General features: G+C 44.1%; 1 protein-coding gene across 5 annotated transcripts in view; it reads left to right on the top strand.

Moving 5' to 3' along the window:
• Window positions 1-27,944, top strand: part of LOC149263633 (uncharacterized) — a 313,839-nt gene that overhangs the window by 273,790 nt on the left and 12,105 nt on the right. For all 5 annotated transcript variants that reach the window (XR_016259290.1, XM_089426542.1, XM_089426545.1 and 2 more), the window contains one exon: window positions 6,474-6,686. Coding sequence is in view for 4 of the 5 variants with exons in the window: in XM_089426542.1 (XP_089282668.1) it covers window positions 6,474-6,686 (213 nt within the window). In the remaining variant the exon portion in view is untranslated. The remainder of the gene's footprint in view (window positions 1-6,473; window positions 6,687-27,944) is intronic.

Below are 27,944 nucleotides of genomic sequence, written 5' to 3' on the forward strand. Positions count from 1 at the left end.
GGGATTGTTGAATAGGTAACTGGATTCGGTCTCCATAAATATGAAATGTACTCTTGATTCTTGTATATTGTAAAAAGAAAGAAAAAATATTATTATTTTTGTAGCATGGGTTTCATGCTCGAGGTCAATTTATTTATAGGTCAAGCACCCATTGAGTGTTTCTAGGGTTTGTCATAGAGTCAAGAATGTTGATTTGGGGTAGCATCGGATGTGCTCTAGCCACAAAATTTGGTGGAGAGGTTGGGGCAAATGAGATCTCTAATACCCAGAAAGGATTTGGACAGATTCTAAACAGATCAGGAAATATTAAAATAATTAATATTTTTAATGGAGTCCCTAAGTCTAAACTTAGGGAAAATAAAATTTTAATGTGTATTAATATGAATCTGTCTTAGAATGGTCCAAAAGACAAGGATCAAGCTAGATCTAATCTTAGCTGTTGATTAGGGACTTAATCTCGGCCGTTGAGATGTGAACAGGAAAAGTATAAGAGGAGGCTTGAGGGTCACTTGGAGAATACAACAAAGTGATTAGTCATTTTATTCTCTAGAGCAGGGTTTGCTAAGAGAGATAGAATCAGTGATCGGGAGAGCAGTTGAGGGGCATTGAGTACAGAGAGACAGAGAGGCAAAGATAGTGTCAGGATCGCAGCAGAGCAGCCAGAGAGAGAGACGCAGGAGCAGCCAGTGCTCACGCAGGGCCATGCAGAGGTAGCTAAGTGCTGCATAGAGCACAAGAGGGGCCAGCGTAGCTGACACAGAGGCTTAGAGAGCTGACGTAGGGCCTCCTGGGGCTAACACAGGGTCAACGCTGGGCTAGGAGAGGCTGACGCAGTCCAGATTGGGCAGACGCTGGGGTTTCTGGGGCAGATTGGTGCTGAATCGCTGTCGAAAGGATTATTCAGGGTTTCAACTAGTGGATTTGTCAGAAATCGAGAGGTATTGCTGCTAAGGAAATTCTCTGTTGGGTAGGTCAGTTTCAGCACCTAGATTGCACTCTGATATTGCTTAATAAGAAAACCCTCAGATAGCTGCACCAGTTTTCCCGCATTGGGTTTTTCCGGGGACATTAGTCCAAAAATAATGGTGTCATATGGTGTGTTTGTTCTTGTTTCTTTTAGTTGCTGATCTGTAATATGTTGAGCATGCACTAGTGTTTATTTTCAGTATTTACATTGTAAATAACTTGTTAAGGAAAAATAACAAGTAGGTAGGAATAAATCAGATAAAGTGCATGGAGGGTTTCTAACTGAGTAAATTTAGAAACTTCAACATGGTATCAGAGCGTGATTGCAGATCACAGGAGGACTAAGAGACATCAGCCGAGCGGGGCAATAGCAGCAAAAAATAGCTGTCCTGTGGTGACAAAGTTGTTTCTAGCAGAGCATAAGCCAAGAAGTGTGACGTAGAGCCACATAGAAGAAGCTGGGCGCTGCGCAGAGCCTCAGAGAGGCCAGTGTTGCTGACACAGAGGGCTAGAGGGCTGACACAGGGCATCGAGGGTTGACGTAGTTCACAGAGAGGCAGTTGCTGGGGTCTAAAAGGCTGCAGGAATATTGCAGAGTGGAGCTAGTGAGGTACTGTAGTCAGAATAGTACTTGACAAAGCAGGGCCAGAGGAGTTGTTACCAAGGGTTTCTAGCTAAGGAACCCAGATCAGAAGTGCAGTTGCACAAGTCGATCAGAGTAGGGGGCATCTCCAGAAGCGGCAAAAGGATTTCCAGGAGGGAAATCAGGACTCAGAGGAAGTCCAGAATAGAACGTCCAGACGGGAAGTAGAGACTCAGAGGAGTCGAACAGAGAACTTCCAGGAGGGAAGTAGAGGAGCATCATGGCACTACACGAGGTAAGAGACCAGGATAGACTGGACGAAGCATCGAACTTCGCAGTCTCGAAGGCCAAAATCTTATCAGTGCTTGACGGGAATCATGTCAAGAACTTCGCCTTGAAGGTAATCGCTGTCCCAGTCGACCCTAATGATAATGACAGGTACGAAGAGGCAATGGCGAGAACCAAGTGCATTATCCTTGACGAGGTCAAGGATCATGTGGTACCACATATAGCTGAGAAGGAAACAACATTTGAGATGTGGGAGGCTCTCAAGAAGCTAAATCAACATACTTTTGTGCAGAGAAGAATGTTGCTCGAGAATAAGATGAGGTCGTATCAGATGAAGAAGGGACAATTGATTGACACCTTCCTCAGAGGACTAAATGAGATTCGAGACCAGTTGATTGCTATAGGAGCGACACCTGATCAGGAGCTGATGGTGAGGACAGCCCTGAATGCTGTCTCAAAAGACTGCGAAGTGTTTGTCCAGAGTATACTGGGCAGAGGGACACTTCCACTGTGGGACGAGATGTGGGCAGCACTTCGCCAGGAAGAGATCAAACGACAGTTGAAGACAGGTAGCAGCAACAAGGGGATCAAAGTGAAGCAGGAGGAGGAAGATGTGGCCCTAGCATCTGAGGGGAAGCAGGAAAAACGGAAGAAAAAAGATCTCTCCAAGGTCAAGTGCTTCCACTGTGGGGAGTTGGGTCATTATGTGACCCATTGTCCAAGGAAGAAGAGTAAGGGAGAGTCTTCTGAGACTAAGGCAGCGCCAGCATGAGCAAAGAAGGAAGTTTTAACAGATGATGACTGTGCCATGAGTGCACACGCGTTACTTGAGCGAAAGTGGGAAGACATCATGCTGTAGTCAGATGGACTATAGGTGATGAGGGGCAGGATCCTTGAGGTACCCAACCTCTTGGATTAGACCTTGCTACGGGAGCCCCAATGAGGAGTAGCAGGACTGGCTAAGTGGGTAGAGACGGATGCGGATGGAGTGGCAGAGAGAGCTACAGTCCAGCAGTCCCGAGACAACGCAGAGTTAGCAGGTTGCAGCAGTGCGAGATACATAGGAGTGTTGCACCAGTGCAGGAAGGCACAAAGAGGTGTGCAACGGTGCGAGATGCAGGGAGTTGTTGCAGTAGCGCAGAGGTCATAGAGGGAGCACTTGTCAGCGGCAGAGGGAGCTTCAACATCAGTGGGTGTCTCTAGCCCAACAGGGAGGTCAGTTGGGAGATCAGTTACTTCTCAGTAACTGAGTTGCAGTGCAGCAGTGGGCAGCACGATGCAGGCAGTGCGGATGTAGTGCTGGGAGAAAGGACCAGCAGCAACACGATGCAGAGGGAGTTGTCGTACAGATGCAAGAGTGGCAGTGCCAGAACCATGGGCAGCAGTACAGGATGCAGTAGTGCAAAGAATGTTGGGCAAGAAGGCCTAGCATCAGCACAAGTACCAATGCCAAATGATCAGAGTAATACTCAGTGAGGAGTATTGCTAGAGCATAATCCTCGCTAAGAGGGAGTGTTGATTTGGGGTAGCATCGGATGTGCTCTAGCCTCGAAATTTGGTGGAGAGGTAGGGGCACATGAAATCTCCAATACCCAGAAAGGGTTTGGACAAATTCTAAACAGATTAGGAAGTATTAAAATAATTAATATTTTTAATGGAGTCCCTAAGTCTAAACTTAGGGAAAATAAAACATTAATGTGTATTAATATGAATTTGTGTTAGAATGGTCCAAAAGACAAGGATCAAGCTAGATCTAATCTTAGCCGTTGATCAAAGACTTAATCTCGGCCGTTGAGATGTCAACAGGAAAATTATAAGAGGAGGCTTGAAGGTCACTTGGAGAATACACCAGAGTGATTAGTTATTCTATTCTCTAGAGTGGTGTTTGCTAAGAGAGATAGAATCAATGATCGGGAGAGCAGATGAGGGGCATTAAGTACAGAGAGCCAAAGATAGTGCCGGGATAGCAGCAGAGCAGCCAGAGAGAGAGATGCAAGAGCAACCAGTTCTCTCGTAGGGCCACGCAGAGGTAGCTAAGTGTTGCGCAGAGCACCAAAGGGGCCAGCGTAGTTGACGCAGAGGCTTAGAGTGCTGATGCAGGGCCTCCTGGGGTTGATGCAAGCCAAGATAGGCTGACGTAGTGCCAGCGCTGGGCTAGGAGAGGTTGACGCAGTCCTGATTGGTGTTGAGTAGCTGCTAGAAGGATTATCCAGGGTTTCAGCCAGTAGATTTGTCAGAAACCGAGAGGTATTACTGCTAAGGAAACTCTCTATTGGGTAGGCCAGTTTTGGCACCCAGATTGTACTCTGATATTGCTTAATAAGAAAACCCTCAGATACCTGCACCGGTTTTCCCACATTGGGTTTTTCCAGGGACATTAGTCCAAAAATAATGGTGTCATATGGTGTGTTTGTTCTTGTTTCTTTTAGTTGCTGATCTATAGACTGTAATATGTTGAGCATGCACTAGTGTTTATTTTCAGTATTTACATTGTAAATAACTTGTTAAGGAAAATAAAAAGCAGGTAGGAATAAATCAGATAAAGTGCATGGAGGGTTTCTAGCTAAGTAAATTTAGAAACTTCAACAAAGAAGTCAATTGAGTCATTGTCATATATGAAAGACCCTTTTGGGCATGTCATATCATGTAAAAGAAAATTTATGTAAGTCAATTTGAGTCATAGAGACCCTCCAAGATCAAGTCGGCCTAGCTGCAACAAGTCGTCCTACAAAGTGACAAGTAGGCCTCATGAAAGGGCTGTTTGACCTCCATAAGAAGCCTATATATAGAGCAGTACTCGATCTCATTAAGCAAGATCAATCAAATTCGATCAAGACAAGAAGATGAAGCCAAAAAGCCAGCAAGAAGAGGAGAAACCAAGGAAGGAAAAGCGAAGTATAAAGGGACTGTTTTTAGGGCTGAATCTTCTCACACGTGCAAGGAAGTGAGGGCATCCTACTGTTGCAGCAAGATTGAATTGAATCCACATCTAGGAGCCAAATTAAGTGTCAAAAGAGATCAGGTTGCAAGCCAAGTTACCAAGGGAAAAGAATCAAGCCAAGCGAAGGAGAGAAGACTCATAATTTTGCCCTATACTTCTCACACGTGTGAAACTGTAGAGATTACAGGCAAGCTGAAAGTTGCAGATCTGTAATAGAAGCCGATATTTAGAAGAGAAATCGAAATCTGAAGAATTGGAGCAAGTTTGACTAGCATTAACTTTGTTAAGAAAAGGTCATCAAAAGGAGGCTTGACTTGGTCTTGGAGGGGTCTTGGTCTTGGGTCATAGGTCTTGGAATTCATCATTTGAAGATTCTATATGAACGGAAGAGTTCTTGTGGGCTTTCCTCTCAAGAGGAGAGCTTTTGGCCCTGGCTAGCAGCATACATTTTGTGCCCTCTTGTCTCATTTGATCTTCATGGTTTGGTAGCTGTTTGATGAAAAGAACACTATAATAATCAAGATAAGAAGTTAACTGCAAGTATATCAAGTTAAGTAAAAGAAAATCACAAGCAGTTATCAAAGTAAGAGAAATCACCCTAATCTAGCTGCCCTAGATTTCTCAACAGCTTTCACACTCCCATATTGTATTTACACTGGATGTACCTTCTAATCCCTTTGACCTACTTTTGTGGACACTCGTTGGACATTAATAAAATTATCTTATGAAAAGTTAGCTACCAAATTTATTGGTTACATGATCTCAGTATATGTGTACACTGTTATCCAATTAGCCTTGGGGCTGTTGCCAAAAATCTTTTCAGTTTCATCTATAAAAAATGTGACCTTTGACCTTTCGCCTCATTTTTTGTCTCACGAACGTCATTAAAAAAAATTTTCTCAATCAGATGATCCCAACATTGGAGGAGGTCTTCCAGGTCTCTATTTTCCCATGTCCATAATTTGTAGCTATTCAGAGGAAAAGTACAGCCCATAAGCTCTGCCTTGGCTTGGCTGCTGTTATCCCCCACAGTTGTGTATTCCTGTGTCAAATTCTAAATTGGGCAAAGACACAAATTGTTGAGCATAGATTTTTGTCTTGTTTCCAAATTATAAGAACATTGAGACAGTTTGTGTTTGTGCACATGGTCACAGGAATTGAACAAGTAGGATAGAGCATTAAGTAATAGCTATAATGGCATAAGAACTAGCAATCTTATTAGTTTAAAACTTAAAAAAGCTGTTACATATGATACCAGGACGATGCAAAATAAGAGGTACTATCTGCACCTGATTATGCCTCATTTTGGAAAAGGAGACTTCTTTATAATGTCAGAGCTTGCCTGTTTATAATAGTTGGAGCTGACTGACCAGTTAATGCTATGAAACCCATCCTAATCAGGGTGGCAGATTACATTTACATGTACTCTAATTAATGTGTCAATTTAACAAAAGATACTGAAAGGAAGGGTCCAAATAAGACAAATGAACATCATGACAAAATCCTGAGCAAACAGTGGATTTTATTTTTTTTCCTGTTGATATCCATAAGAGTTCTTCTATAACAGTTTCTTGGATGAAAACTTCTGACTCAGACTACCATTTTTTCAGTCCTTGTATTATTATTTGTGAGTTTCTAACTTTCAGAACACATCCATTATTTCCGTCTTTTAATTGAATTTCCTACATTGTGCAGGTGATAAAATGGATATTAAGCAAGGGACAAGCCATGACAATGGAAACTTATGAGCAGCTATTATGTGCGTTGGACAAAGACTGTCGGGCAGAGGAAGCACATGCTTTTTGGGATAAGAGAATTGGCAGTAATTTGTTTTCTGTGCCTTGGCAGATGTGTGCTTCTATGATATACATCTATCAACGGAATAACATGCCTGAAAACCTCATAAAGGTAAACTACCTTTTATTGAAGAAATATTTTCTCAAGGTGCATGCCATCTGTGAGAAGAAATGGGTAGCAATTTACATTAGCTACCTTTACAACTGCAAAGGTGCATTTATACACATAGTATCAATGCTATAATTTGCATGCAAAGATTTAGGGATGATATTGAAGGTGAATTTCAATGTGAGTCTCTTCTTTTACTATGGGAGTAGATCATGTGGACTGTTATTGTTGTTGACTGCATATGAGAGAGGACTTATAAGTTAATTATTGCCTAAGTTACCAGGAAATGGATACAAATATGGATCCATGAGATTTTTTAAAAGCCAGGATCTGGATACGGTGGGGAAATGCCATGTATAAAAAATACAATAATATTTTTTCTTTTTCAAAGTTAAGAATTCAAACCATTCATGAATAACAACATTAGAACTGAAATCATTAGATAATTAAAAAATATGAAGATTGAAATCATGATGCATGTTTTACAGAAAAGGATAACTGTAAATATTAAATTGAGTGCCTCATCAATGATTATTCTATTGATATGATGATGTTAAGTATGTCTATCTATATGTCAAAAAATGGTTCTACATGCTTATCTATAATATTTTTAATATTCCTAGGGAAATTTTACAGTAAATAACAAAGCATGCATAGACATAAAAATCACAAAAAACAAACACATAAATCAGTCCATGAATTTGCACCAAAAGCTGCATTGCTGAGCCATTTTATTAAAAATAAAGAGGGTACAATGTGGTGCTGGAAAGAGTGCACCTGGGCTTGCCCAAGGCAAGCTAGCAAAGCCCAAGTGAATAATAAGAAGTCCCCCTCAAGTCTGCTGCTGCTCTCTCCTAGCTCTGCACTGAACTGCCCAGAAAATACGTTGTTGGCTGTGAAGAACTGCGGCTAGGGCCTCCTCCGGTGCTTAGAAAATTCCTGGAAATTAATCCCAGCCTCTCCACCAAATACCCAAAATAACCCATGAGGGGATTGGCCAATGGTTGACCTTGAAATTTTGGCCCTCTTTCCCCTTAATGGTACTGCTGCTGAGTAATTCGACCCACCTGCCAATATTGCTGCAAAAAGCCCCCAAGATGGCTGCAATCTCCCTCAAAACACTTCCCCAGGCTCCTCAAGTTTCAGGCTCAAACTGCCTTCTCTCCCCAACACCCACCTGTGCCTCCTCCAAGGAATGCGTTGCTGCTTCTGGACCCTCCCTCAATCTCACACTCTCTGCTTCTGGATCGAATTGGAATAGGTGAGACTCCCTCCTTGGGCTGGCACTCGAAGTCCACCGAAGCAAGGGTTGATATTTTCGCTCAGAAACACTCATGTGCTGACACTTGCAGACTTGGCTTCAGCTCAAGCATGCTAGTCTAAGACAATTTTCTCAAATGATCATGAATGCCAAAAAGAGCGTCTTTCCTTCTGTTTTGTCAAAATGCCTCCAAAATGCCCATGTGTGCCCAACTCGATTTCCTCCCACTGAACTTGCTCCAATGAGTGCGTACTTCTCATGTGAGTCGTAATTCTCTATGGGTGGCCCCCACGCTCCACTAGAGGTTCGGTGTTACCCTTCTAACTCTAATGTTTGGGCTTGCTTTAATAAAAAATACATGTGGGGCCTCTAAACCCACATTTCCTAAGTGAAAACATGAATTAAGACAAAAATGGCCAAAATTGATATTTCACTTAGCAATAATGCTAAGTTGGAATATCATAGTCCTCCCCGCCAAAACGTTGCTTGTCCTCAAGAAACTGTAATGAAGGATGCTGAAGTATCTGCTCCCCTTCCCAAGTGGCAACCTCATCTGGTAGGCTCCTCCATCTGATCAGAAACTCCTTGATGACCCTGTTTTGCAAGTGCCTCTCCCAGGTGTCCAAAATAGCCTTTGGCTCCAGAACTAAGTGCCCCTCATCATCCATAGGGGGTTAGGTCTGTAGCCGCTGTCACCGACTGCCCTAGTGCCTTTTTCAAGCAAGACACATGAAAAATGTTGTGCATTCGACTTCATGGGGGTAGCTTCAACTCATATGCTACCTCCCCAACTCTCTGAGTGACTCAGTACGACCTTCTTGACCCCCTTTCGCTTGAGTGATGACTGCTTGTAGGGTTGAAGCCTTAAGAAGACCAAATCCCCTACCTCAAACTACCTATCAACTATGTCGTTGTCTGCATAAAGTTTTTGCTAGTTTTATGTAGTCTGCATGTTGTCTTTGAGAGCTTGCAAAATGTCTTTGCTCTCCTATATCCCATCCTTGGCCCTAGGGGCCTTGCTATCTCCAAACATCACGTCAGCAAAAGATAATGCATCGTAACCATACAAGGCTCAGAATGGAGAACATACCTATTACCTATGGACATGTGGTACGTGGTGTTGTAGCAGTACTCGCCCAAGTGCAACCACTATATCCATGCTTGCTGATGGCCCGTCACAAAGTTACGCAAGTAACCCTCCAACCATTTGTTAACTATCTCTGTCTGCCCGTCTGTCTAGGGGTGATAACTAGTGCTTGGAGTGAGCTCGATGCCCACTAGTGGGAACAACTCCTGCCAAAATCCCCCCAAAAACTTGTTGACCCGATCACTGACAATGGTCTTTGGAAGACCATGTAGTCGAAACACCTCCCTGAAAAACAATTCGGCCACCTATGAGGCCGAGTACCACGCTAAGATGGCAAAAGAATGTGCAAACTTCATCAAGCAGTCCACCACCATGTAAATGTGGTCCTTGCCATGTACTGTGGGCAACCCGGTAATGAAGTCCATCGACACACTCTCCCATTTCCCCTCAGGGATAGGAAGAGGCTATAGCAACCCTACAGGGTGTGACTGCTCACCCTTGTTCCTTTGGCATGTGTCACACTACTTGACATGCCTCAAAATGTCATCTTTAAGGCCCCTCCATGCAAAATACTCTATGATAGCCCTGTATTTGTCTTTGTGAACCCTTGGTGCCCTGCTAGTGGTGAGTCATGGGCAGCCTGTAAGATCTTCTCCCTCAATTGGGAGTTGGGCACCAAGTAAATACAGTCTGTAAAGTAAATCACCTCATTCCTCACCCTGTACTGGTCATCTGCCACTATCCCATCAAAGACCTCACAGGAAAATCGGTCCTTGGAGTACTCTACCAGTAATTGTGCCCTCCAATCCATGACAATGCTCATTAGTGAAAGGATAGCCAACCTCCTAGAGAATGCATCAGCTACCATGTTGTGCTTCCCTTTGACATACTCAATGTCAAAGTCATATGCCTAGAGCTTGCTCACCCACTTCTATTGCCTTTCCTACATATGCTTCTGCTCCAAGAGAAATCTGAGGTTGTTGTGGTTTGTCTAGACCTTGAACCTATTCCCCACCAAGCACTGTCTGAACTTGGCTAGCGCATGATGATGGCTAGCATCTCCTTGTCATAAATGGAGTACGACCTCTCATGGGACAATAGCTTCCGACTCTCGAAGGCTATGGGGTGCCCTCCTTGCATCAAAACTGCTCCTACACCCTCCCCAGATGCATCACACTCCATCACAAAGGGTTGGGTGAAATCTGGAAGTGCCAATACAGGACAACTGCTCGTGACCTGTTTGAGGTGCTCAAAAGTCTCCTACCCTGTAACTGTCCACTCAAAGGCCCCCTTCTTCGTCAAATCAGTGAGGGGAGCTTGCAACTGAGAGAAGCCCTTCACGAACTTCCTGTAGTAAGTGAAAATGCCCACAAATCCCCTCAACTTTGTCACATTCTAGGGCTCCGGCCAATCCCGGATGGCCCTGCTCTTCTCCTCATGGACACTCACATCGTCCTCCCCAATGATGTTGCCTAGGTAAAGCGTCTCTGTCAGACCGAAGTCACACTTAGATAGCTTTTCATAGAACTACTGCTCCTCCAAAATACCCAACACTATCTCTAAATGCTGCAAGTGCTCCTCCCAGGTTAGGGTGTAAATCAAGATGTCATCAAAGAACACCAACACAAATTTCCGCAGTTGTCCACGAAACACGTGGTTCATGCAAGATTGGAAGGTGGTCGGTGCATTGGTTAGCCTGAAAGGCATAATCAAGAACTTGAAGTGCCCATAGTGGCACCTGAAAGCAATCTTAGGTGTGAAAATTCTATCACTACAACAACTGATTTATTTTACCTACTTATTTTCTCAATAAGTTATTTAAGAAAACTCTTCTGTAAACATTAAAATAAATTATGTTGCAGATATCACACCATAATACATAAACAAACACATGCACAAGAATCAACACATCAACACAGATATTTTGGACAATTGTCCCCGGAAAAACCCAATGTGGGAAAATCGGTGCAGCAGAGGAGGATTTTATTATTCAGCAATTCTTCAATACAACTGGGTGCCAAACTGGCTTACCCAACAGAGAAAAATTCTCCAACACTTCTCTCAGTCTCAGCGACAGGGTTGCTGGCCTCTGCGCAACTCCCAGACCCTCTGTGTCAGCCTCTCTGTGTCAGCATTGGGCCTCTTTGCGTCACCCACGCAGGCCCTTTAGTGACTGTGCAGTCTGTTGCCTCTGCGTCTGCCTCTCCAACCTTTGTGCTAGTCTTCTAGTGTTGTTCCTGACTCTCTGCTTTGTACTTGCTTCCTCTTATTGCTCTCCAAACCACTAGTTTGAATTTCTCAGCTAACCTCGCTCCAGAAATCGAACTGACTGGTCTCCCTCAGTGTGTCTTCCAACTGATCCTCAAGCCTCCTCTTATACTTTTCTCGTTGGTCCTTCAATGGCCGAGATTAAATATCTGATTAATGACTAAGATTAGATTTGGCTTGATCCATAACTTTTGGAACCTTCTAACCCAGTTTTATATCAATACCCATTAATATTTTATTTTTCTTATGTTTAGACTTAGGAACTCCATTAAAAATATTAATTATTTTAATATCTCCCAAACCGGGTACAATCTGTCCAAACCATTTCTAGGTCTTGGAGATCTCATGTGCTTTAGCCTCTCCACCAATTTTCATGGCTAGAGCCTAGAGCACATCCGATGCTACCCCAAATAAACACTCCCTCTTAGCGAGGACTCCGCTCTAGTAATACTCCACAATGAGCATTACTTTGATTATACGACACCGATAGCTGTGCTAATGCTAGGCCTCCCCGCCGAACATCCTTTGCACTGTTGTATCTTGTATTGCTACCCATGGCTTTGCCTCTGCCACGGTTGCATCCGTACGATGACTCCCTCTACATCTGTGCTGCTGCTGGTCCTTTTTCCCAACACTGCATCTGCATTGCAACTCCCTCTGCATCCATGTTGTTGTTGGTCCTTTTTCCCAACACTACATCTGCAATGCAATCTCTTCTCGTGATGCTGCATTGTGCTACTGCACTGCAACATCACCCCCATTTCTGCTACTGAAATGGATTCTTTATCATCCCCATCTTTTCCCTAAAATAATCAAACTTTGTTCTAACAAGGGTCTTGGTGAGGATGTCTGTCGCCTGTTCTCCTGTAGGAGTGTAGCTTAACTGTACAACTCCTTGTTGGACACAGTGTTTGACAAAGTGACATCGAATATCAATATGCTTTGACCGATTGTGAAACACTGGATTCTCAGAGAGATTGATGCAACTCTGATTATCACACATGATCCTGGTCGCATCCATCTTTCTTCTGAATAGGTTCACAAGCAGTTTTCTAAGCCATATGGCCTCGCACGAAGCTATGCTTGCAGCGAAATATTCTACCTCAGCTGAGCTCAGAGCTACAAACTTCTATTTCCTACTACTCCAAGAGGTCATTCCTGATCCAATGTTGAAACAATACCCAGAGGTACTTTTCCAATCTACTGAACTTCCAGCCCAATCTGCATCAGTGAATCCACTCAATCTGACATCCTTACTCCTGGTGTATAAGAGTCCATAATCGACTGTTCCCTGTATATATCTGAGAACATGTTTTGCTGATGCCTAGTGCGCCCTCTTCAGCTCCACCATGAACAGACTGAGGGTGTTGACAGCGTAAAAAATGTCTGTCTTGGTATTGACCAGATACTTCAGGGACCCTATGAGCTGCCATCAACATCCTTGTCTTCTGATGCATCAATTTTCTTCCAGTTGGTGATCATTGGAGTAGCCATGAATCTACAATTCTCCATCCTGAACCTCTTCAGAATTTCTGTAGCATATCTCCCTTGTTCAAGGAAGATCTCCCCCTTTTGCTGCCAAACTTCCAACCTCAAGAACTAATTCATTTGTCCCAAATCCTTCATGTCAAATTCTGTGGCTAGATTCTTCTTGCAGTTCCCAATGAGCCTAGATGGTCCTGTCAGGAAGAGATCGACCACATATAATACTAGGATTAGAGGCTCATTCTCTACAACCAGATAGTAGAGATTTGGATCTGCGTCACTCTTGACAAATCCCATCTTCTGCAAGTAGCCATCAATTCGACCATACCATGCTCTAGGTGCCTATTTCAGCCCATACAAGGCTTTCTTCAATCTACATACATGAGACTTCTTCTCATGTGTCTCAAAGCCTTCTAGTTGTTCAATGTATACCTCTTCTTCTATCACCCTGTTCAGAAATGTCGTTTTGACATCCATCTGATGAATCTCCCATCCCATCTGTGTTGCAAGAGATATCACAGTTCTAATAGATGTATACCTGGCTACTGGGGCGAAGGTCTCTTCGTAGTCAATTCCTTCCTTTTGAGCATACCCCTTAGCCACAAACTTGGCTTTGTATTTTTCCACACTGCCGTCTACAGTGTATTTAATCTTGTAGATCCATCTCAAACCTACCACCGATCTGTCTTGAGGCCTCGACACTACCTCCCAAACATCGTTCACCATTATGGAGTTATACTCCTCTACCATCGCATCCAACCAAACCTGATGTTGAGCAACCTCCTGAAAAATGGCAAGCTCCCCATCCTGAGCTACTAATGCTTGATATCTATCTGGCTGTTTTCGCTCCCTCTTATTATTCCTTGGTGCATCGATGAAATCCTCTGCATCTTGCAAAATCTGACGAAGTTCCCTGTTCGTTCTTCCTCTGCCAGCAGGTGCTTCAGTTGGCTCCTCCTCTTGTGATTTTTCCTGGTCTTAGGAAGAATTCTTTACTTCCATTGGTTGAAGAGGTTTGACCAATGACTGCTCCTCGGAAGGCATTTCTCGAGATTTTCTGAAAGCCCTATCCTCCATGAACTTCACATCTTGTCGAACTACTACATTCCTACTTCCTGGAAGATAGATTCTGTATGCCTTAGTGTTCTCACTATATCCCACTAGATATCCTTTCTCTGCAGTTTGATCCAGTTTCTTCCTCTTTTCCTTGGGTATGTGGCAATATGCTAAGCCCCCAAATATTCTAAAATGACTGACTTCATGCATCTTCCCTGTGAAGACTTTCTCTGGAGTAATCTTGCCCAATGCACGATGAGGAGTTCTATTTGAACATAGACTATCGTGTTGCATGCTTTCGCCCACAGGAATTTTGGCAGATCCTGATCATACATCATGGCCCTAGCTGCTTCTACGATAGTCCTGTTCTTTCTTTCTGCTACTCCATTCTGCTTCGGATTGCAAGGAGCTGTCCACTCTCTTCTGATGCCCTTCTTAGCGCAAAAATCAGTGAAGTCCTTATCGACATACTCTCCACCATTATCTGAGCGCAAAACTTTTATTTTCTTCCCAGTCAGATTCTCCACTAGAGCCTTGAACTCTTTGAATCGACAGAAAACCTCGTCCTTGGTTTTCAGAAAATAAATCCAAGTTTTCCTTGAGTGGTTATCAATGAAGGTGAGGTAGTACTCAACACCATTAAGAGCTTTAGTGGACATAGGTTCGCAGATATCTGAGTGTATCAACCCTAATACAATCTTGGCCTTGTTTTTACTTCTAGGAAATGCTGCTTTAGCATACTTTCCCAGAGCACATCCTCTCCATACATCATCTCGTTCCGTACTAAGATCTGGAACTCCTGTTACAGTGTTACTGAGAATTCTCAGAGCCCCATGGTGCAAATGTCCCATTTTTCTATGTCATAGTTCTTTCAAATCCTTGTCTCCATGACTGCCTATTCGTGCCATTGGTGATTCTAGTTGTAGTCTGTACAACCTGTTACTTTTGATCCCAATCTGCACCTTCTTTTTCCAGCTCGCGTGTTTGACGTATACTTTCTCCTTGATGAAGAAAATGTCATAGCCTTTGCCTTGAAATTGCGACACGGAAAGTAAGTTCATCCCTAATCCTGGTACATGCAGTATATTGGTAGCATGGAACTGCTCTCCCGTTTCTTTTTGAAAAACTATGGTACCCCTCCCTACTGGAGTGACTTTGCCTTGTTCCCCATGGTGATCTGAAAGTTCATCCTCTCCTCTTGATAATTTGAGAAACATTACCAGATTCCCGTCGTATGCCAAGAGGCTCCACTGCTATATACCATACCTTTGATGATGTAGAGCTAGTCACACAATCCACTTCTTCTTCCAGCCTGGAAACCAACATAGAGAAATCAAAATTACTCTCTTGTGCAATTTTCTAAAAATATGTGCGAGTCCCCTGACGTAGATGCCTCTGCATCATGGTCTCGACCCATGATTGCTTTTCCCTTCTTGTCTCTGATTACTTGCTCTGATACCATGTGAAAATTCTATCACTGCAACAACTGATTTAACACGCAAGCCCTCCAGTGACTGCGAAGTCTGTTGCCTTTGCATCTGCCTGAGAGGCTCCGCGTTTGCCTCTCCACGTTGGTCTTCTAGTGTTGTTTCCGACTTTCTGCTCCGTACTTGCTGCCTCTTGCTGCTCTCGAGACCACTAGTTCAAATTTCTCAGCTAACCCCTCTCCAGAAATCAAATTGACTGGTCTCCCTTAGTGTGTCTTCGAACTGACCCTCAAGCCTCCTCTTATACTTTTCTCGTTGGTCCTTCAATGACCGAGATTAAATCTCTAATCAACGGCTAAGATTAGATTTGGCTTGATCCATGACTTTTGGAACCTTCTAATCCGGTTTTATATTAATACCCATTAATATTTTATTTTTTCTAAGTTTAGACTTAGGAACTCCATTAAAAATATTAATTATTTTAATATCTCCCAAACCAGGTACAATCTTTCCAAACCATTTCTGGGTCCTAGAGATCTCATGTGATTTAGCCTCTCCACCAATTTTCATGGCTAGAGCACATCCGACGCTACCCCAAATCAACATTAGGGACATCTTGGTCCCTCATCCTGATCTGGTGGTACCTTGAACACAAGTCAATCTTGGAGAAGAACCCCCCCCCCCCAAACTTAGCTCGTCCATCAGCTCATCTATACGTGGGATGGGGTAATGGTTCTTCATGGTCTTCTTGTTAAGGGCTCTGTAGTTAATACATATGCGTAGGGACCCGTCCTTCTTCTTCACCAAAACAACTGATGAAGCAAAAGGGTTGAAGCTAGGCCTAATGTGACCAAGTGCCAACAACTCATGAATAACTCTATCTCATCCCAGTATGCTTTGGGATGTCGGTAAGGGGTAGTAATCACTACTTGTACCCTTGGATCCAACTCAATGGTATGCTCAAACCATCGGTCAGGTGGTTGTCCTAGCGGTATGTCTCCAAACACTATTGGGTACCTGTCCAAAATGGCTTGTATCTATGGGTGTGGTGGCTTGGGTTGACCCCCAGCCTCCAAAACCCTCAACTCCACAGCCCACACAATGTCCTCATGTCTCAGATCAACCTCCATCCTGTGGGGCGAAACAGTCTGTGGAGAGTAGGAGTGCATGACCCATAGCAAAATAGGTTTGCCATCCGACCCTGTGAACTCCATCTCCAACTTCCTCCAATCAGTGGTGAGTCTGCCAAGTGGGTATTTACTGTAACGAAATAGGAAAAATAGTGATATGCAAAGCAAAAACGATTTACAACACAAACGTTTTAAACAATCAACAAATGCTCATAAAATCTCTGGAATTAAGAATCAATTGAGCCATTTTATTAATCAATGGAGCAAGTACAATAGTATGGAGGAATGCACCTGGGCTTGCCTCATTGGCAAACGTGTCAAAACCCAGGTGATAATACATTGATCTCAAATGCTAGAAATGATTGTTTTAAGGCTTTGCGCTGCCCAGAAAACTACACTGCTAGTTGGAAAGGAATTGCAAGAAACTCAACTTCTACTGCTCAGAAAATGCTACAAATTCAGCCCCAAGCTCCTTAACCAAAACCCTCAAAAACCCAGAAATGGTTTGGCCCGATTTTGACCTCCCAAAATCGACCTCCCAAAATCCCCAGCAATTATGCACTGTCTGCTGCAAAGATACGGCTGAAAACCCCACTTTCTTTGCTTAGAAAATTTTGAAACTTTATATCTGGAATCCTTGTCAAAAACCCAGAAAAATCCTGAAATGGTTTCGCCAGACTTTGACCTCCCAAATTCGACCTCTTCTATGGCCCACACCCTCCAAAAAGCGCTAGAAATGCGGCTTGCAAGGAATGAACACAAAGTCCTCCTCCAAGCTCTGAAATGAAAACAAACACCACTCTAAGTATCTCCTCTAACCTCCACGACAAAGCTTAGCCTCAAGGACTGATACTCTACCCACCAAATGAGTTCCCACACACTACCTCTGCGCTAGCCCAAGTAGTGCGAAAGTCACACTGCCAATCCAGAAGCTCAATCAGTGCCCAAACTTTCCTAGATGCTGACAATCCTCCCTTGCCTCCTCTCCAGAAAATCTCAAGTCAAATCTCCAATGCTAAGCACCACCAGTGAACTCGGCCTCCTCTCCACTATGTCCCCCAAGTAATACAAACACCCTGGAAGGGAATGCTACTACTGGGAATCATAATGTGATCCTCCTCTTGAAGAAATGAAGAAAACCTTCCTAGGGTGGCACTCGAAGTCCCCCGAAGAAAGGGTGAGCTCTTTGCTTGAAGAAATCGCGCCAAACAGCCAGTGACTCGACTAAGCAGCTCAAGCAACCAAAGTAAAGTCGATATACTCCAATAAGATGAATGAAATGAGGAGAGCTACTTTCCTTATATAGATTTAGTGGAGCACTTTTTCCCTCCATTTTCCCTCCTTCGTGGGTCTGTCACTAAGCCATCAATTTTCCCCTTTGATGTAATTCAAACTATTGCCTTAGGAAGTGCTTATTTTTCTTGTGTGAACAAAACCAAACTTACTTCTAACTCCGAAGTCTCCTAATAAAATTGAATGGGCCCCATATCCTCCAAACTTGGCCCCAAAATGTAGAAATAAATCATGTTCCAAAATAGTTTAGGAAGGGACATTACAAAGTAGAGCCATTAGACACGCATCACCACATTGGTGTCTGGCACATCCACCACGAAGAAGTGATTTGTCACTGAGTAGTTCACCATGGTCACTGTCAAAGTTGGAACATAGTGCATGCACTGCATGGTTCTTTCCCCTGGTACCAGAACCGAAAAATCCTAAATCTCCTCAGTTGTGATACCCCTCCTCTAGATCATGTCGGTGTCAATAAAATTGTGGGTAGCCCCACTGTCCACTAAAACAGAGACACGCTGCCCCTGCATGGTGCCCCTGATCCTTAAAGTCAAAAACTTGGATACCCCATGTAGAGATGCAAGGACTACTTCTGATGGAGCGAAAGGAGCTCCCCCTAGTGGGGATGGTGGTGGTGGCCCCCTCTCCGCCTGCACTACGCTGTCATCTCCACCCATCTGCAAATCTGCATCATCTTCCAAATCACTATCAGAGAAAACCTCAATGTAGTGGGCCTTGCCCACTATGCATCTATGGCCTAGAGCCCGTGGTTCCTGACAAGTAAAACACAACTTCCTCCTTCGGAGGTCTCTCTGGGTCTCCTCATCCAATTGTCCACGCCCCAGGTTTGCTCTCAGTGTTGGAGCCCTAGTGTCTCTTCCCCTGTGCTGAAAACCCTCTCTAGGTGGTAATGGTGCCCTAACCCTTAGTAGAGCATCCTGCAAATCTCGGGCCCTCCCCACTGCATCTTGCAAAGTAGCGGGCCTGTTGGACCTCCCCGACCCCCGCAATGGATTTGCTAGCCCCTCTATAAACATGTAGACCCTCCTGGACTCCGATAGATTCGACACCGTCACTGATAACCTCAAAAACTCTGAAATGTAGGCCTTAGCACTCCCGGTTTGCTTGAGGCCACCAAGTTGATCAAGAATTCGATTTTCTGGGGCAGGGCTTGCTGAGGAAATTGAAGGAGTGATCAAAGTTGCAGCTGAGGGGCAGTGAATACAGAAGCAGAGAGGCAGAGAGGGTACTGGGAGCATCAGCGCAGAAGCCGGGAGAGGTTTGACGTAGAGCCAACCAGAGGCCATGCAGAGGTAGCCAAGAGCTACACAGTGCTAGAGAGAACCAGAGAGGGAAACGCAGAGGCTCCAAAGGCTGACGCAGGGCTAGTTGGGCTGATGCTGGGCCGGAGAGGCTGACGCAGACCCTAGAGGCAAACGTTGGGGGATTTCGTGGGGCAGATTGGAGCTAAGAGATGTGGGATCATTCATCCGAGGTTTTAGCTGGAATATCTGTCTCCGACTAAGAGGTACTACTGCCGAGGGCATTCTCTGTTGGGTGAGCCATTTCTGGCACCCATATTGTATTATGAAACTGCTTAATAATAAAACCCTCAAATCGCTGCCCTGGTTTTCCCGCATTGGGTTTTTCCGGGGACATTAGTCCAAAAATAACGGTGTCACTTGTGTTCTTGTTTTTCCTTCAGTTGATGATCTATATGTGTTGAGCATGTACTTGTATTTATTTTAAGTATTTACATGGTAAATAATTTGTTAATTGACGGAACAAATAGGAAGAAATGAATCATAAAGTACATGAAGGATTTTTAACAGATAGACTTAGAAATTCCAACATGGTATCAGAGCGTGGTTGCAAATCATAGGAGAATTGAGGTCATCAGCAGCAGAAATAGTTGTCCTGAGCAGTGTGGAAAAAGTCGAAGTCGGGATTAATTCGGCAAGGGTCCAAAAGTTGAAAAACTCGGCAAAGTCGGGAGTTTTTCGAAAAAGTCGGCAAAATTAAAAAAACACAAAATTATTCATTTTTTTAAATTTTTTTAACATCTAGAGTATCCACAACATCAAATAAATGCATTTCCACATAAACATGTAAAGAAAGCTAATATATAATATGTATATGAAGTCTAGTGCTACATCACATATCAAAATAGTGAATCCACTCTTGAATTTTGAGTCCTGTCTGAGTCTCAACTCTCAAGAGTCAAAATATCAACAAAAAATATAATAAATGTACATCATGAGTCATCTAAAAGTCATCAAGTAATCACTAATCAGTCACTAAGATCCTCTTCCACTTTTACAGGAATAGGGAATGGCTTTGCCTTTTCCTCTAGAGGAAGAAGACCCTGGCCTTGGGGATACAAAAGGAAATGGACTCAATCATCCTCTAGAAGCTGATGGAAGAGGTGGCCTCTGTGCTATGCTGCTACTGCTGCTACCCACCCTAGATGGTGTCACCTCCTCCTCAACATCCTCATCCAGCTCTGCTACTGCCTCCTGACCCTGATGTTGCTCCGCCTCCTCCTCCTCTATCTCTGGCTCTCCCTCCTCTGCAACTGCTACATCCTCTAGATCCACATCTAACCAATCCGGGATCGTGTCCAAGATTGGTCTCTCAGTCTCGACTCTCCATGCAGCGGTGGTATCAATAGTGTCCAATGAGATGGCTTCCACATCAGTAGGTTTTTGAAGCTGTCTCACCCACAATCGAAGATTGTAGTAGACGTATACCATGTCATTGAGGCGTCGGGATTCCAATCTATATTAGGGTCATAGATTGTAAATTAGTACTTAGAAAATTTAAATATTAAAATTAATCAAACGAATTCAAAAAATTTAATTTGAAATCTTTTTAGTTTTTACCTGTTGCGCTTTTTGGAGTGTATTTTGTCAAATACACTCCAGTTGCGCTCACACACAGAGGAACTGCATGTTTGGCTGAGCACTCGAATGGCAAGCTTTTGGAGATGGGGTACTCTGGCACCATAGCTTGTCCACCAAGCATCTACAAGTTAAAAGAAAAATGATAAAGTTAGAAACATAAAAAAAAACATTGAAATTCTAAACTTGAAAGTTTGAAACAAACTAAAGCTTACCTGGCATTTTGGTCGTCCTATTCTTAATAGCCATGTTAAAACCAAATGTGCCACCTCCCATCCTATAGACCTCCATTTCTTTAGAAATCTCCTCACGTTCTTGCTCAGATGACACCATCCTCTCGACACAAGTGAAGAATCCATCCATCACCTCGGCATCAAATCTGAAACCACAAGCATAAGAAAATGCAGGGTTGAGGTAGACACGTGCAGCATGAATGGGGCGATGGAAGGTATTGTTCCATCGCTGATCAATCACTCTCCATATGACCTGTTGTTTCGCTAACCCCTCATCTCCCTTATCTGCATAATAAGCACGGATGGCTTCTTTGGCCCTATCCATGGCCTCATACAAGTAGCCCATTGCAAGCTTCTCTCCATCAACCAACCGAAGAACCTTTACCGAAGGTTCTGAAATGGCACACACCTCCTCTACTCCTGCCCAAAAGCTCTGATCATATGAAACTAGTCTACATATGCCCTCTCGCTTTGGTTTGCGGCTAATAGATAAAGGACGCCAATCCGCTGAGAGAAACATGCTCTTCACCTCCCACATAGAATTCAACAGAGACTGAAGAGATATGAAAGTAGTGGCAAATCGTGTAATGGCAGGCCGCACCAACTCTTTGTTGTTGGTGAATTTTCTCATCAAGCTAAGCACAGATGAAGGATTATAAATAAATTTTGTTATGCTCTTGGCTGATTCAACAATATCCCTCACAGTAGGAATTTTACCTATATCCTCCAACATCAAGTCAATGCAATGAGCAGCACAAGGTGTCCAAAACAAGTTAGGATACCTCTCCATAAGCATCTTGCCAGCAGCAACATAATTTGCAGCGTTGTCCGTTATGACTTGGACAACATTGCTTGGGCCTACTTCCTGAATGAAGAGGTCCAACAACTCACATAATAAACGTGCATCTTTAATGTGGTCAGATGCATCAATAGATTTCATAAACATTGTCCCCTTGGGACAACTAACCAAGAAGTTAAGAAGGGTCCTACCCTTCTGGTCAGTCCAACCATCTGACATGACTGTGCATCCAGTGTGCTCCCATGATGCCCTAAACTCTGCCAATCTAGCAGTGCACTCAGTGTTTTCATCTTGAAGAAGAGGCCCTCTCAATTCTGTAAAGGTGGGGGCTTTGTACCCCGGGCCAACGACAGCAACAGCATCAAACATAGGCTAGTAGAATGGGTTTGTCTTGGCAATGTTGAAAGGAACATCACTCCATAGAAGACACCTACTGACCAACTTGTCAGCTTCTGCCCTTTCCTTTTTTTTCATTGATGATCTGATCCCAGGCTGTGAACCAGTTGTTGTTCTAGGAACAAAAAAAGATGAGATAGAAGGATGAGTACCCATGGGTGAGGAAGGTGATGCTGCTGTAGAAGCACTGCCACTCTCAATTCCCCCCACTTTTGTGCCCCCTACAAGTTGTTTTGTTATTGCTGCCCTGGTCTCTTTTCCCTCCTCTTTATCCATCAATGATTGAATGGCCCATCGGATGATTTCTGGAGTTGTGTTTTTGCAAAGTTCAACATTTTGCCCCGGAATTTGCCCCAAATGGAATTTTAATCTGTTGATGCCTCCTGACATATGCTTGCCACACAACTTGCAAGTCAAATACACTCTATTGACCCTCCCAGTTTCGGGTGTAGCATGAGGCTCACCAAACTCCCACATAGAATCCAAAATCCTCGGCATTTTGTTTTAAAGTTTGAGCTGGAATTTAAAGTTTAAACCTGGGCACAATAAAAATTGAAACAAATTCAAATCAGCAAAATATAATTAGTAATTTCAATTTGTATTGCACTCAGAATTTTCAATTTAGAAACAAATTAATAAATTTAAAATTTAAATTACAAATTTACAGTGATTTTAAATTTTAATTTTAAATTTTAATTTTTTTAATTTTAATGTTAACACTGGCTGAATGACCTTAAGTGATAACAGGACTCCTAAATATTAGTACCTTGATATGGTAAGTGACGTTGTTTGACATGGCAATAACCTTGACCTTGTTTGATTTGGCAATAATTTTGTTCTGTTACTTGTATGGCAATGATATATAATATATATATTATAAACTATTAAACAATGACATAAGACAGAAATTCCTATGCTCATGTGAACGATATGTAATGACAAAATGCTCTCACGAGTTACGAGTCACAACTGTGGTATATATCAGTGAAACTTAAGTTACTTAACAGTGAAGTTTGAACACTGGTGACTGAAGTTTGAACAGTTATATAATATACAGTTACACTGTACAGTGTACACATTGCACGCAGCACAATACAATTACATATACGCTGTTAATGGGCCATGGCTTTCCGCTGCCCGCAGGGCCGCAATGCTCATTGCGCATAGCCATATATATTATATGTAATAATTTAATAAATATGAAATATATATTATATATTAATCATAATATACGACGTCAATTTTAAGTTTTAAGTTTTAACATATAACAGCGTATGGTGAATGGTCTACCGTCTGAGGCTCTGAGCAGTGAACGCTGCATACCTTAACCTTGAGGGCCGAGGCTTGCGGGCTCCTGTTGGCAACGTTGCAACTGGAAAATGCACACCGAAAACCTATAGGTTGAAACCCTCGGGCCTCGATTCTCCACAGCGCGGATCCGGAACAAGCAAAAAGACAGTGAAAAATTAAATGAATGATTTCCGGCTTTTTATGCCCGCGGCCAAAAATTTTATAACGCAGACAATTTTTTCAATCGACTCCCGAAAAAATCGGGATTAATTCGATTTTATCGCGATTTTTTCGTTTTTCAAAAAATCGTCAAAAAGTCGGCCGATATAATCGTTTCGGCCAAAAAATCGCATTTTTAGGAATTAATCCCGATTTTTTCGGGACTTTTTCCACACTGGTCCTGAGTGACAGAAGTTGTTCCTAGCGGAGAAGCAGCAAGGAAGGGGTGACGTAGTACCTACGTCATCGAGTTTGAGCCCAGAAGAAGATCAGCGTAGTGGCAGAAAGAAGCATACCTGACCTACGCAGTGCCCGGTCATCTTTCTTAGTCAGGAAGGATTGATGCCCATGGCCAGGAGGTGCAGATTTTGCTAGTGCCGGGATTGCGCAGAACCTAGGGGCTCTAACCTTCAGTTTGCTAGAGCATAGGAGGCTGTGGGTAAGTTGCAGAGTGAATCTGGTGGGGTACTATAGTCAGACTAGTACCTAACAGGGAAAGACCAAGGAGGAGGGTGTTGCTGCCGAGGATTTCTAGCCAAGAAATCCGGATCAGTGGTACAACTGCACTAGCGATCGGAGTGCGGGCATCTCAACATTGGCAGAGGGGTTTCCAAGAGGGAAATCAAGGCTTAGAGGGAGTCACACCGAGAACTTCCAGGAGGGAACTCAAAAGAGTCGAAAGAGGAGCAGCGAAATGACAGCGAACGGGGTAAGAGATCAGGACAGACTGGATGGAGCCTCAAACTTCGTAGTCTGGAAGGTGAGGATCTTGTTTGTTCTAGACAGGAATCGTCTCAAGCACTTTGCCTTGAAAACGATAGCGATCCCAGTTGACCCGGCTGAGAACGACAAATACGAGGAGGCAATGGCGAGGGCCAAGAGCATCATCCTTGGCGGGGTCAAGGACCATGTAGTACCACATATTGCCGAAAAAGAAACGAAAAATGCGATGTGGGAGGCCCTGATGAAATTGTATCAGCATACTTCCGTGCAGAGGAAGATGCTACTAGAAAATTAGCTGCGGTCATACCAGATGCAGAAGGGAGAACAGATTGATACCTTCCTTGGTCAATTGAAGGAGATTCGGGATCAGCTGACTTCCATAGGGGCTACGCCGGATCAGGAATTGATGGTGAGCATTGCATTGAACGCAGTCTCAGAGGATTGGGAGGTATTTGTCCAAAGCATACTAGGTAGGTCGACCCTTCCAGATTGGGAGGAACTGCGGGCGGCTCTTCGCTAAGAAGAGATCAGAAGGCTAACCAAGGCGGGAAGCAGCGACAAGGGGGTTAGAATCAAGGAGGAAGAGGAGGATGCTTCTGTAGCATCTAAGGGAAAGCAGGAGAAACGCAAGAAGAAGCACCTCTCCAAGGTCAAATGCTTCCATTGTGGGGAACTGGGTCACCATGTGAGCTAGTGTCCGAGGAAGAAAAGCAAGGGAGAGGCTTCTGAGACCAAGGCTACGCTAGCGAGGGCGGAGAAAGAAGTGGGGACAAATGATGACTGTGCCATGAGTGCTCATACACCACTTGAGAGGAAGTGGGGAGACATCGAGTTGTAGTCAGACGGACTACAAGCGATGAGGGGAAGGATCCTCGAGGTACCCAACCTCTTGGATTATACCTTGCTACGGGAGCCCCAAAGAGGAGTAGTAGGATTGGCAGATGTCGGTAGAGACTTTTGCGGATGAGGCAACAGAGGGAGCTATAGTGCTGGAGTCCTAGGACAGCGTGAGGCAGCAATGCGAGATGCATGGAATTGTTGCAGCAGCGCAAAGGTCAGAGAGGGAGCACTTGTCAGCAACAGAGGGATCTTCAGCATCAGGATTGTTTCTAGCTTAACAAAGATGTCAGAGTTGGGAGATTAGTTACTTCTCAGTAACTGAGTTGCAGTGCAACAATTAGCAGTGGCAGTGTTATGGGCAGCACGATGCAGCATGATGAGAGGGAGCTGTCGTACGGATGCAGCAGTGGTAGTGGCAGGGCCATGGGTAGCAGTACAGATGATGGGCAACAGGCCTAGCATTAGCACAGGAACCGATACCGGATGATCAGGGTGATGCTCAGTGAGGATTATTATTAGAGCATAGTCCTCGCTAAGAGAGAGTGTTGATTTGGGATAGCATCGGATGTGCTCTAGCCACAAAAATTGGTGGAGAGGCTAAAGCACATGAGATCTCCAATACCCAGAAATGGTTTGGGCAGAATCTAACAAGTTTGGGAGATATTAAAATAATTAATATTTTTAATGGAGTCCCTAAGTCTAAACTTAGGGAAAATAAAATATTAATGTGAATTAATATAAAACTGAGTTAGAATGGTCCAAAAGTCATGGATCAAGCCAGATCTAATCTTAACCGTTGATTAGGGACTTAAATCTGGGCCATTGAATTGTCAATGAGAAATGTATAAGAGGAGACTTGAGGTTCACTTGGAGAACACACCAAGTTGATCAAGAATTCAATTTTCTGGGGCAGGGCTTGCTGAGGAAATCGAAGGAGTGATCAGAGTTGCAGCTGAGGGGCAGTGAATACAGAAGCAGAGAGGCAGAGAGGGTACCGGGAGCATCAGCGCAGAAGCCGGGAGAGGGTTGACGCATAGCCAGCCAGAGGCCACGCAGAGGCAACCAGGAGCTACATCGTGCTAGAGAGAGCCAGTGTGGGAGACGCAGAAGCTTCAAAGGCTAACATGGGGCTAGTTTGGTTGATGCTAGGCCAGAGAGGCTGACGCAGACCCTAGAGGCAAACGTTGGGAGATTTCGTGGGGCAGATTGGAGCTGAGAGCTGTGGGATCATTCATCCGAGGTTTTAACCGGAATATGTCTCCGACTGAGAGGTACTACTGCTGGGGGCATTCTCTGTTGGGTGAGCCATTTTTGGCACCCAGATTGTATTCTAAAACTGCTTAATAATAAAACCCTCAGATAGTTGCACCTGGTTTTCCCGCATTGGGTTTTTTCTGGGACATTAGTCCAAAAATAACGGTGTCACTTGTGTTCTTGTTTTTCCTTCAGTTGATGATCTGTATGTGTTGAGCATGCACTTGTATTTATTTTCAGTATTTACATGGTAAATAACTTGTTAATTAACAAAACAAGTAGGAAGAAATAAATCAGAAAGTACATGAAGGATTTCTAAGAGATAGACTTAGAAATTCCAACATCTGGGGCCTCTCTGCCATTCGATCACCCCTCACCAGCAACACAGCGCCCTTCAGCCAGTGTGCGAACTCGTGCTACAATACCTTCCTTCGTGAAAGTGGCACAAATCGAGCCTGCAAGGGAGGAAGACCCCCCTCAGATGGGAGATTACTTCAGAGAGCTATGGATGAAGACTTTAAAGAAGCCCTCTCCTTCAGAGATTGCTGCAAGCTCAAGCAAAGTGAGAAGAACAAGGGGTATGGAGGACAAGGGACCCAGAACTACGAGTCGCAGAGGACCATAGGGAGGATGTATTTCCTTACTTTTGATGGCACTGCCAAGTGCACAGCCAGGGCTTGGGTTGAGAAGATGGACACCTAGTTCCAACTCAACCTGATGACAGAGAAGGAAGTCGTTAAGATGGCCACGCTGCACATGGAAGGGGAAGCCCATGATTGGTGGTTTCATGGCTTGACCACCCTAGGGCATGCCCACGTAGTTTCTTATGAGGACTTCACCAGGAGGGTGGTGGAGCGATTTGATCAGAGGGATTCAGAGGCTCATTTTAGAGAGCTAACCCAACTGCGCCAAACAGGCAACCCGAAGCAGTACTTCTCAGATTTTTTGCGGGTGTCAGTGATGGTCCTGGATCTATTCGAGGCAAGGAGGGTGTATACCTTCATTGAGGGCTTGCTTGAGCCCCTGCGTGGACTGGTGAAGTCACGCAGACCCTCCACGCTGTAGGAAGCAGTCTTGTGTGCCAGAGATCTACAGGGGGCCATCCCCAAGACTAGAGCACCATTTCCTGCACATGCCCCTTTCCAACAAAAGGGGCATGAGACTAGACCTCCACCTTAGAGGACCACACAAGGGAGGGGGCAGTTAGATGAGGAGACATGGAAGGACCTCCAGAGGATGAAGCTATGCTTCACATGCAGAGAGTCGTGGGCACCAGGCCATCGGTGCACTGCTAGGAGAGCACACTACATTGAGTCTTTTTTCTGACAGTGACCAAGGGGACAAGGTGGAGGAGGATCGCGGTGGGGTAGATGACGAGAGTCTGACAAACAGAGGGCCACCACCACCACCTCCACAGGGTGGGGCATCCCTTGCCCCAGCAGGGGGAGTTCTCGCTTCCTTATGCGGGATTCCCAAATTTTTGACACTGAGGATCAAAGGCACTGTACAGGGATAGAAGGTGTCAGTGCTAGTTGACAGTTGGGCTACCCACAATTTCATAGATGCCCAGTTGGTCCAGAGGAGGGGCCTTACCATAACGGAG

The sequence above is a fragment of the Pinus tabuliformis genome, chromosome 6 (genome assembly GCF_031772625.1).
Source record: "Pinus tabuliformis cultivar Carrire ecotype Pingquan chromosome 6, CPIR1, whole genome shotgun sequence".
NCBI lineage: Eukaryota > Viridiplantae > Streptophyta > Pinopsida > Pinales > Pinaceae > Pinus > Pinus tabuliformis.